This window comes from Salvelinus fontinalis, chromosome 15 (assembly GCF_029448725.1).
Source record: "Salvelinus fontinalis isolate EN_2023a chromosome 15, ASM2944872v1, whole genome shotgun sequence".
Lineage (NCBI taxonomy): Eukaryota > Metazoa > Chordata > Actinopteri > Salmoniformes > Salmonidae > Salvelinus > Salvelinus fontinalis.
The window spans coordinates 35,219,595-35,234,576 of NC_074679.1; the positions used below are offsets into that span (position 1 = coordinate 35,219,595).

Here is a 14,982-nt window from a genome sequence, read left to right on the forward strand (position 1 = left end):
AGAAAAGTTTGGCCATAATGACCATCGTTATGTTTGGAGGAAAAAGGGGGAGGCTTGTAAGCCGAAGAACACCATCCCAACCATGAAGCACGGGGGTGGCAGCATCATGCTGTGGGGGGTGCTTTGCTGCAGGAGGGACTGGTGCACTTCACAAAAGAGATGGCATCATGAGGTAGGTAAATTATGTGGATATATTGAAGCAACATCTCAAGACATCAGTCAGGAAGTTGAAGCTTGGTCACAAATGGGTCTTCCAAATGGACAATGACCCCAAGCATACTACTAAAGTTGTGGCAAAATGGCTTAAGGCCAACAAAGTCAAGGTATTGGAGTGGCCATCACAAAGCCCTGACCTCAATCGTATAGAACATTTGTGGGCCGAACTGAAAAAGCGTGTGCGAGCATTGAGGCCTACAAACCTGACTCAGTTACATCAGCTCTGTCAGGAGCATTTCCTCTTATTCCATGTCCGACTAGAGAGCTGATGGTATGAAAATGCTTGGTCACTGTTGTTAACATGCCACAATTATATCAGAAAGCAATGCAATCTGTAGAGACAAAGTTCACACAAAATACACAGTCATCCATTTCATTAACACACTTTATTGTTTTGCATTGGGTTGTATTGGGTTAATGTTTGACACTCATCACTACTGTACAATTTCCTTTGTATTTTGATTCAGTAATTCACAAGTATTAACTATGAGTCACCATTCTTGTCTGCTCACGGCTCTCAGTGTTTCAGAAACTCTTGTCCTGTAGAGTTTTAGGTATTCCCATCAATGCCCACCCTCACCATTGTCCTCCTCTACCAGTGAGATGCAGATTATAGGTTCTTACCAGTGATATGTATTCACTAGATGACGGACAGGGGGCGCTGTTCGAAGACGCCATCCACCATTACAAAACTAGGTTTCATGGGATTTTACAGTATTTCAACGTAATGTTTCAAGGACAAAAATACATGCATTTATTTTGATCTAGTGGGGACTGCAACATAAGAACTCTATTGTAATATATGTGTTGTGGAGAAATGACCAGGCAGGAGACGGGAGTACAGTTAGTTTTCCCGCTAACTCCATGTTGAGATAGATTCCATCTTTTTGTTGTTGAGCTGTGTACACTGTGAACAGTTCCAATACTGTTTCAGTTGTACCTTCCTCTTCTTGTGCTGCGTCTGACACTTTGTGCACTCTTGCTGTGCGTTTTGAGGCTTTACACAGTCTCTGTAAATGTCCAACCTTTCCACAATTGTGGCACTTTTCATTTTGGAATCGACATTCACTGTGCTGATGATTATCTCCCCCACATCTGTAGCAACTTGGCTTAGACCTTTGAGATGTGGGCTGCTTTGTTCTTGTGTAACCTTGAGGAAGGGACTGAGAAAAGTGACTTTTGTGAGCCTTTTTCACCACGTGCATCACTGACCTTGTGAACACCTTTCTGACGTTCTGCATGTCCCAATAGCTCAATAGTATCCCTGTGGGCGAGCTAGAGTCCAAGTGCGATATCACAGGCTTTCTTAAAGGTCAGGTCCTTCTCTGACAGAAGCCTTCTGTGATATGCTTCACCTGTGAGACCACATACAAACTTGTCTCAGAGCATCATCAAGAAATTGTGCAAACTCACATGTACTTGCCAGCCTTTTCAAAGCAAGGATGTAGTCAGCCATGGTTTCCCCTTGACTCTGGTGACGTTGGTAACATCTGAAACGTTCTGCAATGAGAATTTGCTTAGGCTAGAAAGAGTTTCAGTCAGTTCTGCATAGTTCAACTCCACTGCTTTTATTGGTTCAATGAGACCTTTCAGCAATCCATACTCAGTTGGACCCAAAACACTGAAAAATACGTCTGCTTTCTTTTCATCTTTGATTTCATCTGCAGCCAGCCAACGCTCAAAACGCTCCACATAGGAATCAAAATCCTCTTTCGTAGCCTCAAACTCTGGTACTCGGCCAATGGTTGCCATTTTCACAGTTAATTGTTCAGTTTCCTTATTCCTTGTATTCCTTCATTTTCATCTAATTCTCCACTTCAGAAGTTTCTGCAATTACTTCATTCACTGCACTCATTTGTAATAATGTACACACCGTGTTACGTTCCTTCTTCCTTTTTTTTCTTCATCTTGACAATATTTCTCCACTGAGATTGCCTAATTTCAATGGGTTCAAGTATTTTTTTGTATTTAACCACCAGAGGACAGTGTCGCTATTCTGGACTCCAATAGTCTTGCTGCTAAGTAGCAAGACTATTGGAGTCCAGAATAGTGACACTGCCCTCTGGTGGTTAAATAAAAAAAAACGTCATTAAACCCATTCTGTACAGTTAGCAGTGCTTAGCCTTTTTTACTGGCGAAAGAAAATAAAAAACAACTGACGAATTACATAATTATTTTGAGTTTCATAACTCACGCAACATTCTTCCCTTCAAACAATGTCCGTTAAAGAAGTTTAATCACCTCGTCGCCACTGTAATATTTGTGTTGTGGAGAAATGACAAGGCAGGAGACGGGAGTACAGTTAGTTTTCGTTTAGTCAAAACCTCTCGTGCTCTACAGTCTCCGGGCACAATAGTGCGCATGTGCATTTCCTATTAGGTGTAGTAACTGTCGTAATACATCACCGCTTAGTAACAGCATAGTAACTAATATAAACAGATGTAGATCACAGATACTACATCTATAAAATAAAATAAAACTATTCTCTTTTGAGAAAGAATTGGGTTCTATTCAGCTCATACAATATTGGCTTCTATTCAGTTCATACAGTACTATGTATTGTTTAAGAAATGTACTTATTACAGTGTCTGTAATGATTTATTTTTTTAACATATTCATCTTCCAAAACCTGTAGCCAGCTCATCTCTATACACTACAAAGCAACACAATGTAGATTACTGTCATGTACAGCTGGAGAAGTTAATGCATTATACCAAAATAATATGTTTTTAATATTGCTGACCAATTTAAGATCCATCTTGTTACTCCCCCGTGAAGCCAGTAAAAAATAAATTGCATTAGTTAAGATCAATAAATGACTCTTAATACAACAAACTGTTCACTCAGACTGTAAAAAACACTTGCTTCACTGATGGCCTTTTTGTATACATCATTTCATGCTAGGTTGGCTGCTAACGTTAACTACAGTACATTCATTGTCAATGCACTATTTGTTCAACAGTTGTGAAAGGACTATTAGAAAATCCATAAGAACAGTTCAGTTGCTATGTATCACCACTTCATCCACGCTTAATAACATCACCAATGGGCTATCATTTTGTAAACTAGAATAGCATACATGGACATTTGCTTACATGCGTTGCTATGGTTACACAGTACCACAAGCTGTCATGAGTTCGGGGGTCTGTCACTCAAAACAGACCAAAAAAGTAGATTTTCTACACTATTAATTGCGATACTTACATTACCAGTCAAAAGTTTGGACACACCTACTCATTCAAGGGTTTTTCTTTATTTTGACTATTTTCTACATTGTAGAATAATGGTGAAGACATCACAACTATTTTAGACTCTTCAAAGTAGTCACCCTTTGCCTTGATGTCACTTTGTACACTCTTGGCATTCTCTAAACCAGCTTCATGAGGAATGCTTTTCCAACAGTCTTGAAGGAGTTCCCACATATGCTGAGCACTTGTTGGCTGCTTTTCCTTCACTCTGTGGTCTAACTCATCCCAAACCATCTCAATTGGGTTAAGGTCAGGTGATTGTGTAGGCCAGGTTATCTGATACAGCACAATCACTCTCCTTCTTGGTCAAATAGCCAATTACACAGCCTGGAGGTGTGTTTTGGATAATTGTCCAGTTGAAAAACAAATGATTGTCGCACTAAGCGCAAACCAGATGGAATGGCGTATCACTGCAGAATGCTGTGGTAGCTATGCTGGTTAAGTATTCCTTGAATTCTAAATAAATCACCAACAATGTCCAGCAAAGCAACCTCACACGATCACACCTCCTCCTCCTCCATGCTTCACAGTGGGAACCACACATGCGAAGATCATCCGTTCACCTACTCTGCATCTCACAAAGACATGACGGTTGAAACTAAAAATCTCAAATTTGGAATCATCCAAAGGACAGATTTCAACTGGTCTAATTGCTCGTGTTTCTTGGCCCAAACAAGTCTCTTCTTATTATTGGCATCCTTTAGTAGTGGTTTCTTTGCAGCAATTCGACCATGACGGCCTGATTCACACACGCCTGATTCCTCTGAATATTTTAATTTATTTTTGACTTTTACCCATTTCTCTCTGAAATGTTGTGTTATCCAATTGGTAGTTACAGTTACAGTCTTGTCTCATCGATGCATACAGACTCGGAAAAGGCATGCATCCTCCGAAACACAACCCAGCCAAGCCACATTGCTTCTTGACACAATGCTGCTTAACCCAGTAGCCAGCCGCCCCAATGTGTCTGAGGAAACACTGTACACCTGGCAACTGTGTCAGCATGCATTGTGCCCGGCCCGCCACAGGATTCGCTGCAAGAGCATCCCTGCTGGCCAAACCCTCCCCTAACCCAGACAATTGTGCAGCAGGGATGTTCTTGTAGCAACTCCATGGGCCTGGACTTGAACCAGGATCTCTAGCGGCACAGCTAGCACTTAGACCACTACGCCACTCAGGATGCCCTCCCCTCAACAGTTGATGTTGAGATATGTCTGTTACTTGAACTATGTGAAGCATTTATTTGGGCTGCAATCTGAGGTGCAGTTAACTCTAATTAACTTATCCTCTGCAGCAGAGGTACTGTTGAAGTCGGAGGTTTACTTAGTTTGGAGTCATTAAAACTCATTTTTCAACCACTACACAAATGTCTTGTTAACAAACTATAGTTTTGGCAAGTCGGTTAGGACATCTACTTTGTGCATGACACAAGTAATGTTTCCAACAATTGTTCTCAGACAGATCATTTCATTTATAATTCACTGTATCACAATTGTGTGTCAGAAGTTTACATACACTAAGATGACTGTGCCTTTTAACAGCTTGTAAAATTCCAGAAAATGATGTCATGATTTTAGAAGCTTCTGATAGGCTAATTGACATAATTTGAGTCAATTGGAGGTGTAGCTGTGGATGTATTACAAGACCTTCCTTCAAACTCAGTGCCTCTTTGCTTGACATCGTAGGAAAATCAAAAGAAATCAACCAAGACGTCAGAAAAAAAAGAAATGTAGACCTCCACAAGTCTGGTTCATCCTTGGGAGCAATTTCCAAATGCCTGAAGGTACCGCGTTAATCTGTACAAACAATAGTACGCAAGTATAAACACCATGGGACCACGCAGCCGTCATGCCGCTCAGGAAGGAGACACGTTCTGTCTCCTTCCTTGGTATATTAAGTGTACTATATACTGTATGTCATTGGTTTTTACAAGGTCGAGTTTCCTCTGAAACTCCCATCCACCCATCACACATTCTACCTGCAGCAACACTTGTTGTTATCTATTACAATGTCAGGTGAGACATTTTCTCTTGAAAATGAATATACTGCATTTTCTTATACTTAGGCTGCAACGTGTGTGTGTGTGTGTGTGTGTGTGTGTGTGTGTGTGTGTGTGTGTGTGTGTGTGTGTGTGTGTGTGTGTGTGTGTGTGTCTGTCTTTCTGCTTGCACACTCATTAGTGTAACTAGAGAGTCTCCCATCCCCCTTGTTATTTACACACATTTAGCTAGAGAAAGACATTCTTGTTGTTCCTCAAAAAGTACTCCATGTGCCGGGAGTTTCCTACCACGTCTGGTCCACCCAGTCATGTGTCTCAATAGAATATCTCAAGAGAACATTCCATACAAGGCCTCTCATAAGAGATCAAAAACTTGATGGCCTCCCGTACCTAGACTTTAAAGTCAGATTTAACACACGGTCCTGTGTCACAGTGAATTAAACATGACTTCTTTCCTTCGTTGCAAATATTTTTCTGCCACCTGCCTCGTCAAATGATTAGTTGTCTTGTTATACTGGTTATTGATCAAATCATGGTTCAACCATAGACATACACTCAAAAGCACCATTTATACCTGGTTGTGTCTTTTGTCCTGATCTTGTTGACATTCTGATTGTGCCCACGTTTTTAGACAGGTGTAGACAATCAAAAGGAACATTGTGAAATGTTCATCCTGCCCACCTCCCGAGGTACAGTAGTCAGACACTCATTGTGTCTGGATATCTTACAAGTGTAGACTGAACTGAACAGAGAAAACAACATTTAAATCATCATTATTCGGTTCTCTAAAATCATTGACAGGTGGCACCATTGACTGATAACATCAATGTGTCTTACAATAAATATGATTTAGAAAGAATAGTTGTGAAATAATTTGCATAAAGGAATAGACCAGGAAATCTGGTCACAATGCAGACCCAGTGGATAGACAACAGACACATTTTAATACCATGTGTAGACAAATTTCTGGAAATGTGGGCACAATCAGAATGTAGAGTAGATCAGGACACAGGACCCATGTTAGCACCAGGTATACACAGGGCTAGAATGTCAACAAATGGGTCTTCTTTTAATTTAATTTCCCCCCCCAGATCAGTTGGGTCCTGTCAGAGGTATCAGTCATTAGTCATGTTTTGTCAGTCTATGAAGTCAGATGAACAGTGGTTACCACTAGAGTGCATATGTTCCTGCCAGTGTGGTCTGGTAACATGGAGATAGTTGCTATGTTTATGTTGCTTTGATTCGAAGAGAAATTTACCTTGACGTGTGTGATTGTGTTTCATCCCCTGTGTTATGCAAATGGAAAGACCCCTAGAATAACCTGTTGTTCAGAACCGCACAATTTGAACAGTAAAGTAAATTGGCACCCAGGATAAATAAGCAAACACAGGACTTTCCCTTAGAACTGCATTACAATTAGGAAATATTATGTCTGTCATTAGACATATCATTGCAGAGGCACAAAATATTTAAAAATAAAAACATTTGATAGGTCTACTCAGCCAATAGGCTACTAGCAGAATAGATCATAGTCTATAATCTCAATGCACAAAATCAAATTTTGTTTTCTTGACACAATTTAATTTCATGAGTGAATTTATTTGTTTTGTTTTCATTTAGGCTATTCTTTGCTTTTATGTAGGATTATGCAAAAATATCCAAGCCCCTTTGCAGTGTTCTAACATAAACCTAATCTGTTGAGGCCACAAGTATGAAAATGCAGAATTAAAATATGTGGGGCCCATATTTCCCCATGGAGACCGTTTGGAGTCCTGCGTTCCGCCTGGAAATCCCCCACCCTGTGTTGACTCCTCCCCCCTCCGACACTACTGAGAATTTAACGCTGGTGTATGTCAAATTCCGAATTACAACCAGCACAGCAGCCAGTGTCAACAATGGACCTTCATCGAGCTAGTATCCTCAACCACATGGATTATAACACTGATGGTCGACATTCTAAGGATAGGAAAGTGCAATCTATCAACGAAGAGCGGCTGGACAGCGGTCTTGACTCTCTCAAAGACGAGGAATATGAAGTTGTCGCCAGTGAGCTCGAGTGTCTTCGTGTGGATTGTCCCTCACCGCAGAGAGACGAATGCGCCAATGAACCCTGGAAGGAACACGTTTTAGAGGACGGAGACACGTATGTTGAGATACTATAATCAAATCAACAGACATTCAAGTTTTGTTTCCAGAGTTACATGAAATCGACTGTTATTTCTAGGTTATATAATTAGCACATTTTTGTAGTCGACTAATTATAGCGCAATTGTGGTTGTCTTCCAGTGTGCAAAAGTTACGTTTGCATTTGCATGCAAAGTAGCTCCAATCTAAACAATGCACAAGGAAGGTATTGGGGGAGAGTGATTATGGCCATTGTGGGCTTTACGTAAACAAACCTTTCAGAACGGAATGTACTATGGCTGGGGGTCAAAGAAGGCGGCGCTCACACTCCGCTGGTCGGGAAAGTCCCGGGCCTCGTGCCAGAAACCAGATACGCTGCAACGTGCGCCAGTGCGTCAAGACACCACTAGTAGAAATAGCTTGAAGCAAAGGTGTGACGACTGTGAAGTGCTGCCTGTTTTTCATTCTAAGTGTTAACCTTATGTCGTATTGAGGATTCATGTTCATTTATTTTTGAGTAGTCTGAGCAGTTAATAATTCCCCCTTGTCTTCTATGCAGGCTTCTCCACCTTGCCATTATCCATGAAGCCAAGGACTGTGCAAGGAAGTTGATAGAGCTGTCATGCAATGAGCCTTTCCTCAATCAACAGAACTACCAGAGACAGGTACATACAGTTAGGACCTGCACAATTACAGTAAATGCTTAGATGGAGTACACGGTGTGTGTATGAGAGAGAATTAAGTAGATACACAAATACTGTAAAAGGTGTGTGTGAGAGAGATAGAGAAAGGGGCAGAGAGAGACTCATACTTCCAGTTCCTAACCATACCCGTCCTGCTCCCCTATACAGACTCCGCTCCATCTGGCTGTGATCACAGAGCAGGCTGAGATAGTGGAGCGTCTGCTGAAGGCTGGCTGTGACCCAATGCTAGTGGACGACAGTGGCAATACAGCCCTCCACATTGCCTGTAGGAAGGGCTCTCTCACCTGCTTCAGTGTCCTCACCCAGACCCAGGGCTGCTCGACCCAGCTCACAGCCATCATGGCCACACCAAACTACAGTGGTAAGACACTGAAAAACATAGTTTATTTTCTGTTTCTTATTTCAGCTTGTGGGGAACCTGTGGCCATTACTAGAACTAAACAATTACAAAAATAATGTCTAACAACAATGTTACTGTAGTAATTACACAGGTATAAGAGTAACTTAACGTAAAGTATTATTACCCTGTTCTCTGATCATTGGTCTTCCTCTGCTCTCTGTTTCAGGTCAGAACTGTTTGCATCTGGTCTCTATCCATGGCTTTCTCTCGCTTGTGGAGAGCCTTGTTGCTCTCGGAGCTGACATCGATGCACAGGTAGGCTATGCAGCAAGTTAGCCTTTTTTCAACCCCACCCTCGCAATAGTCCATTTGATTATGTCATTCACATTTCCTAAAAAGCACCCAAATACTGTGTATTTCCCATTAACTTATTTGACACTTGTTTGGCATTCCAGGAGCAGTGTAATGGCCGCAGCCCTCTCCACCTGGCTGTGGACCTACAGAACCTGGACTTGGTACGGCTCCTGGTCAGTAACGGCGCTAACGTCAACAGCCTAACCTATGGAGGTCACACGCCGTACCACCTGACCTACGGTCGCCAGAACGCTGCAATCCAAAGGGAACTGTATGAGCTGACGGCTCAGGAGTTGAGAGAACTGCCAGACAGTGAGTCTGAGGACAGTGAGGAAGAGGGACAGTCTGATGAGGAAGAGGTGAGTGTGACTGAACTGATGTGAGTATGTGGACTGTAGGTGTGTGTGAGGCATCTCTACTGTGTGTGATTGCTGCGTAGAGTTTTTCCATATATTCTCTGGTGAAACAGCTGTGAAAACGGTTCAGCATATCTAGCTGTATGTCATGAGTGAACCTAGCAGATTGGATGTTTTAGATAGTCATAAATTAACTTTGGCTCTAATCCACCTTCTCCTTTCCTTTCGCAGGTAACATGTTGGTATGATGACATCCAATGGAATATGCACAAGTAGGAAGTAGACCAAAGAACCTGTAGAGAACAGTAGTACAGACAGGGAGAAGCTCTTCTGCCCACAGGCTCTAGCTATGGTACAGTGGCATGCCCAGCAGTGGTGCCAACCTCAGAGGTTGAGGATTGCAGAAGGCTGGGGTACACCCTAGGACTGACATAGTGATGATGGACAGTGTGAACCAATGAGAAGATGCCAAATAAACTAAATGGATGCCAATAAATAATGCTCTTTATGGCTCTCTGAAAGACTCATTATCACAAAGCTTACATCCAACCAACGATGTAATAGCATCAGCATGTATTATATTGTAAATGGCTGTGAATACAAATACATATTTTTTTTATAACTGTAAATGTATAAAGTTTGACATTACTGTAAATGTTATCCATTGCATGTGGAAGGGTAAAGCAAGCCACAAACTCCAGTAAATTAAAATATGACATTTAACTTCCTCTTGATTTCTGGTGTTTTTCCATCAGTGTGGGAGATGGTGATGAAAGAAATTAGTTTTTCCAGTACTTGAAAAAATTAGTTTTCTCCAGTACTTGAAAGTGCAGGCAACATGCCCAATGGACTATTTGGAATGTGACCATATCTGAGACTGAATTATTTAATTATGTTAAATAAATCAAACAGATCATGAAAGGTCAGTGTTCAAGACAAACACATTATTATGAAGATATAATGGCAAATCACCAATGCCTTAACAGAATAAGGGACTGAAGTGTAAAGATGCTTGAGATCAGGCTTCAGAATGAGTCGCAGGCATAGGATGAGCCGTAACATATATCCATAGACTTGTAGAGGTCTGTATCTATATTATTATAGATGAGTACACTGGAATTTCCTGTAAGGGAAGGGCCAATACAGGCAGTGTTGAAAATTCCGCTGGGGAGTCATAGTTCCCAGACACGGTATTCCAGACATGAGGAACTTCACGGAATTCCTCACTTAGAATTAGTCAGAAGGGATTCTCCAATGTAATTATGGTCATGTGATGTGAAGATGCAGTATAACTAACTGCGTGTTTTAACAGTCTGCTAGAAATCTGAGACTAGTGCCAGTGTGGTTGTACAAGCTAAAAACCTCACGGGATTCTACCATAGCGCTACTAGTGTTTATACTACAAAGATGAGTAATATTGCCCCTGACGCTCTACTTTTCAGTGGTATATTCTCAAAGAAACCTCTGCAAGTGAAGGCAAATGATTTAGTCATAGCATGCTCCCTCAAAGCCCCAAGTGAGCAGGAAACACAGAGGGGCAGTCAGGCAATTCAGAAAAGAGCCCCAATGGGGGATAAGAGGGAGTCGTATGACTCAGCATGACAAGGAGAAATGACAAAGCCTTCAGATGGAAAATCCGGACTGTCTTCATGAAGACAGTATTCAGACCCCTTCCACTTTTTCAACATTTTGTTGTTACAGCCTAAAATGTATAAAATTATGTTTTCCCTCAATCTACACACAATACCCCATAATGACAAAGAGAAAAGAGGTTTTTAGAAATGTTTGCAAATGTATAAAAAAAAATGAAATGAATAATATGAGACTCAAATTATTATTTATTTTATTTAACCTTTATTTAACCAGTTAGGCCAGTTGAGAACAACTGTGACCTGGCCAGGATAAAGCAAAGCAGTGCGACAAACACAGAGTTACACATGGGATAAACAAATGTACAGTCAAAAACACAATAGAAAAATCTATATACAGTGTGTAAAAATGTAGTACGATTAGGGGGGTAAGGCAATAAATAGTCCATAGTGGCGAAATAATTACATTTTAGCAATTAAACACTGGAGTGATAGATGTGCAGAAGATGAATGTGCAAGTAGAGATACTGTGGTGCAAAGGAGCAAATAAATAAATAATATGGGGATGTTGGGTGGGCTATTTACAAATGGCTGTGTACAGGTGCAATGATTGGTAAGCTGCTCTGACAGCTGATGCTTAAAGTTAGCGAGGGAGATATAAGACTCAAGCTTCAGTGATTTTTGTAATTCGTTACAGTCATTGGCAACAGAGAACTGGAAGGAAAGGCGGCCAAATGAGGAGTTGGCTTTGGGGATGACCAGTGAAATATACCTGCAGGAGGGCGTGCTACGGGTGGGTGCTGCTATGGTGACCAGTGAGCTGAGATAAGGCGGGGCTTTACCTAGCAAAGACTTAATAGATGACCTGGAGTCAGTGGGTTTGGCGATGAATATGAAGCGAGGGCCAGCCAACGAGAGCATACAGGTCGCAGTGGTGGGTGGTATATAGGGCTTTGGTGACAAAACGGATGGCACCGTGATAGACTACATACAATTTGCTGAGTAGAGTGCTGGAGGCTATTTTGTAAATGACATCGCCGAAATCAAGGATCGGTAGGATAGTCAGTTTTACGAGGGTAGGTTTGGCAGCGTGAGTGAAAGAGACTTTGTTGAGAAATAGGAAGCTGATTCTAGATTTAATTTTGGATAGGAGATGCTTAATGTGAGTCTGGAAGGAGAGTTTACAGTCTTACCAGACACCTAGGTATTTGTAGTTGTCCACATATTCTAAGTCAGAACCATCCAGGCCAGTACATCAGGAGACGTGGAGGAGGCCGTAGGAGGGCAACAACCCAGCAGCAGGACCGTTACCCCCGCCGTTGTGCAAGGAGGTGCACTGCCAGCACCCTGCAAAATGACCTCCAGCAGGCCACAAATGTGCATGTGTCTGCTCAAACGGTCAGAAACAGACTCCATGAGGGTGGTATGAGGGCCCGACGTCCACAGGTGGGGGTTGTGCTTACAGCCCAACACTGTGCAGGACGTTTGGCATTTGCCAGAGAACACCAAGATTGGCAAATTCGCCACTGGCGCCCTCTGCTCTTCACAGATGAAAGCAGGTTCACACTGAGCACATGAGCACATGTGACAGACGTGACAGAGTCTGGAGACGCTGTGGAGAACGTTCTGCTGCCTGCAAAATCCTCCAGCATGACCGGTTTGGCGATGGGTCAGTCATGGTGTGGGGTGGCATTTCTTTGTGGGGCCGCACAGCCCTCCATGTGCTCGCCAGAGGTAGCCTGACTGCCATTAGGTACCGAGATGAGATCCTCAGACCCCTTGTGAGACCTTATGCTGACACATGCACATTTGTGGCCTGCTGGAGGTCATTTTGCAGGGCTCTGGCAGTGCACCTCCTTGCACAAAGGCGGAGGCAGCGGTCCTGCTGCTGGGTTGTTGCCCTCCTACGGCCTCCTCCACGTCTCCTGATGTACTGGCCTGTCTCCTGGTAGCGCCTCCATGCTCTGGACACTACGCTGACAGACACAGCAAACCTTTTTGCCACAGCTCGCATTGATGTGCCATCCTGGATGAACTGCACTACCTGAGCCACTTGTATGGGTTGTAGACTCCGTCTCATGCTACCACTAGAGTGAGAGCACCGCCAGCATTCAAAAGTGACCAAAACATCAGCCAGGAAGCATAGGAACTGAGAAGTGGTCTGTGGTCACCACCTGCAGAATCACTCCTTTTTTGGGGGTGTCTTGCTAATTGCCTATAATTTCCACCTTTTGTCTATTCCATTTGCACAACAGCATGTGAAATGTATTGTCAATCAGTGTTGCTTCCTAAGTGGACAGTTTGATTTCACAGAAGTGTGATTGACTTGGAGTTACATTGTGTTGTTTAAGTGTTCCCTTTATTTTTTTGAGCAGTGTAGTTTTTATTTTTAATACATTTGCGAAATAATTCTAAACCTGTTTTTGATATTGTCATTATGGGGTATTGTGTGTAGATTGAGGGGGAAAACGGCTGTAACGTAAGAAAAAGTGGAAAAAGTAGAGTTCTGAATACTTTCCGAATGCACTGTATCTTACATTAGTTATCTTTTGTTGGTATTTCGAGCCAGCCTTCAGCTACCCTCAAACCCTCCCATCTATATCTGAAGACCATCCAGTCACAGCATTCAGCTACCCTCAACCCCTCCCATCTATATCTGAAGACCATCCAGTCACAGCATTCAGCTACCCTCAACCCCTCCCATCTATATCTGAAGACCATCCAGTCACAGCATTCAGCTACCCTCAACCCCTCCCATCTACAGTTGAAGTCGGAAGTTTACATACACTTAGGTTGGAGTCATTAAAACTCGTTTTTCAACCACTCCACAAATTTCTTGGTAACAAACTATAGTTTTGGCAAGTCGGTTAGGACATCTACTTTGTGCATGACACAAGTCATTTTCCCAACAATTCTTTACAGACAGAGTATTTCACTTAATCACAATTCCAGTGGGTCAGAAGTTTACATACATTAAATTGACTGTCTTTAAACAGCTTGGAAAATTCCAGAAAATGATGTCATGGCTTTAGAAGCTTCTGATAGGCTAATTTACACCATTTGAGTCAATTGGAGGTGTACCTGTGGATGTATTGCAATGCCTACCTTCAAATTCAGTGCCCCTTTGCTTGACATCATGGGAAAATCAAAAGAAATCAGCCAAGACCTCAGAAAAAAAATGTGTAGACCTCCACAAGTCTGGTTCATCCTTGGGAGCAATTTCTAAATGCCTGAAGGTACCACGTTCATCTGTACAAATAATAGTACGCAAGTATAAACACCATGGGACCATACAGCCGTCATACCAATCAGGAAGGAGACGCGTTCTGTCTCCTAGAGATGAACATACTGTAATGAAACAGCAGGGAGCAGGTCTCGAACCCTCGACCTTCTAGCCCGAGGTCCGGCGCGCTATCGACTGTGCCACAAAAGCATGCTCGTGCGGCAGAGCCAATTTCGGCGCTTATAAACACAGGGTCGTTACAGTACTTTGGTGCGAAAAGTGAAAATCAATCGCAGAACAACAGACCATGTGAAGAAGCTGGGGGAAACGGGTACAAAATTATTTATATCCACAGTAAACGAGTCCTATATCGACATAACCTGAAAGGCCTCTCAGCAAGGTAGAAGCCACTGCTCCAAAACCGCCATAAAAAAGCCAGATTACGGATTGCAACTGCACATTGGGGACAAAGATTGTGCTTTTTGGAGAAATGTCATCTGGTTTGATGAAACAAAAATAGAACTGTTTGGCCATAAGGACCATCATTATGTTTGGAGGAAAAAGGGAGAAGCTTGCAAGCCAAAGAACACCATACCAACCGTGAAGAACGGGGGTGGCAGCATCATGTTGTGGGGGTGCTTTGCTGCAGGAGGGACTGGTGCACTTCAAAAAAGAGATGGCTTCATGAGAAAGGAAAATTATGTGGATATATTGAAGCAACATCTCAAGACATCAGTCAGGAAGTTAAAGCTTGGTTGCAAATGGGTCTTCCAAATGGACAATGACCCCAAGCATACGTCCAAAGTTATGGCAAAATGGCAAAAAGCCC

At 42.4% G+C, this 14,982-nt stretch overlaps 1 protein-coding gene across 2 annotated transcripts; it reads left to right on the plus strand.

Moving 5' to 3' along the window:
* The first annotated feature begins 7,276 nt into the window (after positions 1–7,276).
* On the plus strand, positions 7,277–10,068 carry LOC129811870 (NF-kappa-B inhibitor alpha-like). 2 transcript variants are annotated; one of them, XM_055863566.1, is made up of 6 exons: positions 7,277–7,606; positions 8,147–8,252; positions 8,439–8,652; positions 8,858–8,946; positions 9,087–9,344; positions 9,573–10,068. In XM_055863566.1, exons 1-6 carry the CDS (start codon positions 7,314–7,316, stop codon positions 9,615–9,617), a joined length of 1,005 nt encoding a protein of 334 aa, XP_055719541.1. In that variant the 5' UTR covers positions 7,277–7,313; the 3' UTR covers positions 9,618–10,068. The 2 variants fall into 2 exon arrangements, with proteins under 2 accessions (XP_055719541.1, XP_055719542.1); XM_055863567.1 differs by lacking the exon at positions 7,277–7,606 and adding an exon at positions 7,613–8,018.
* Positions 10,069–14,982: the final 4,914 nt, after the last annotated feature.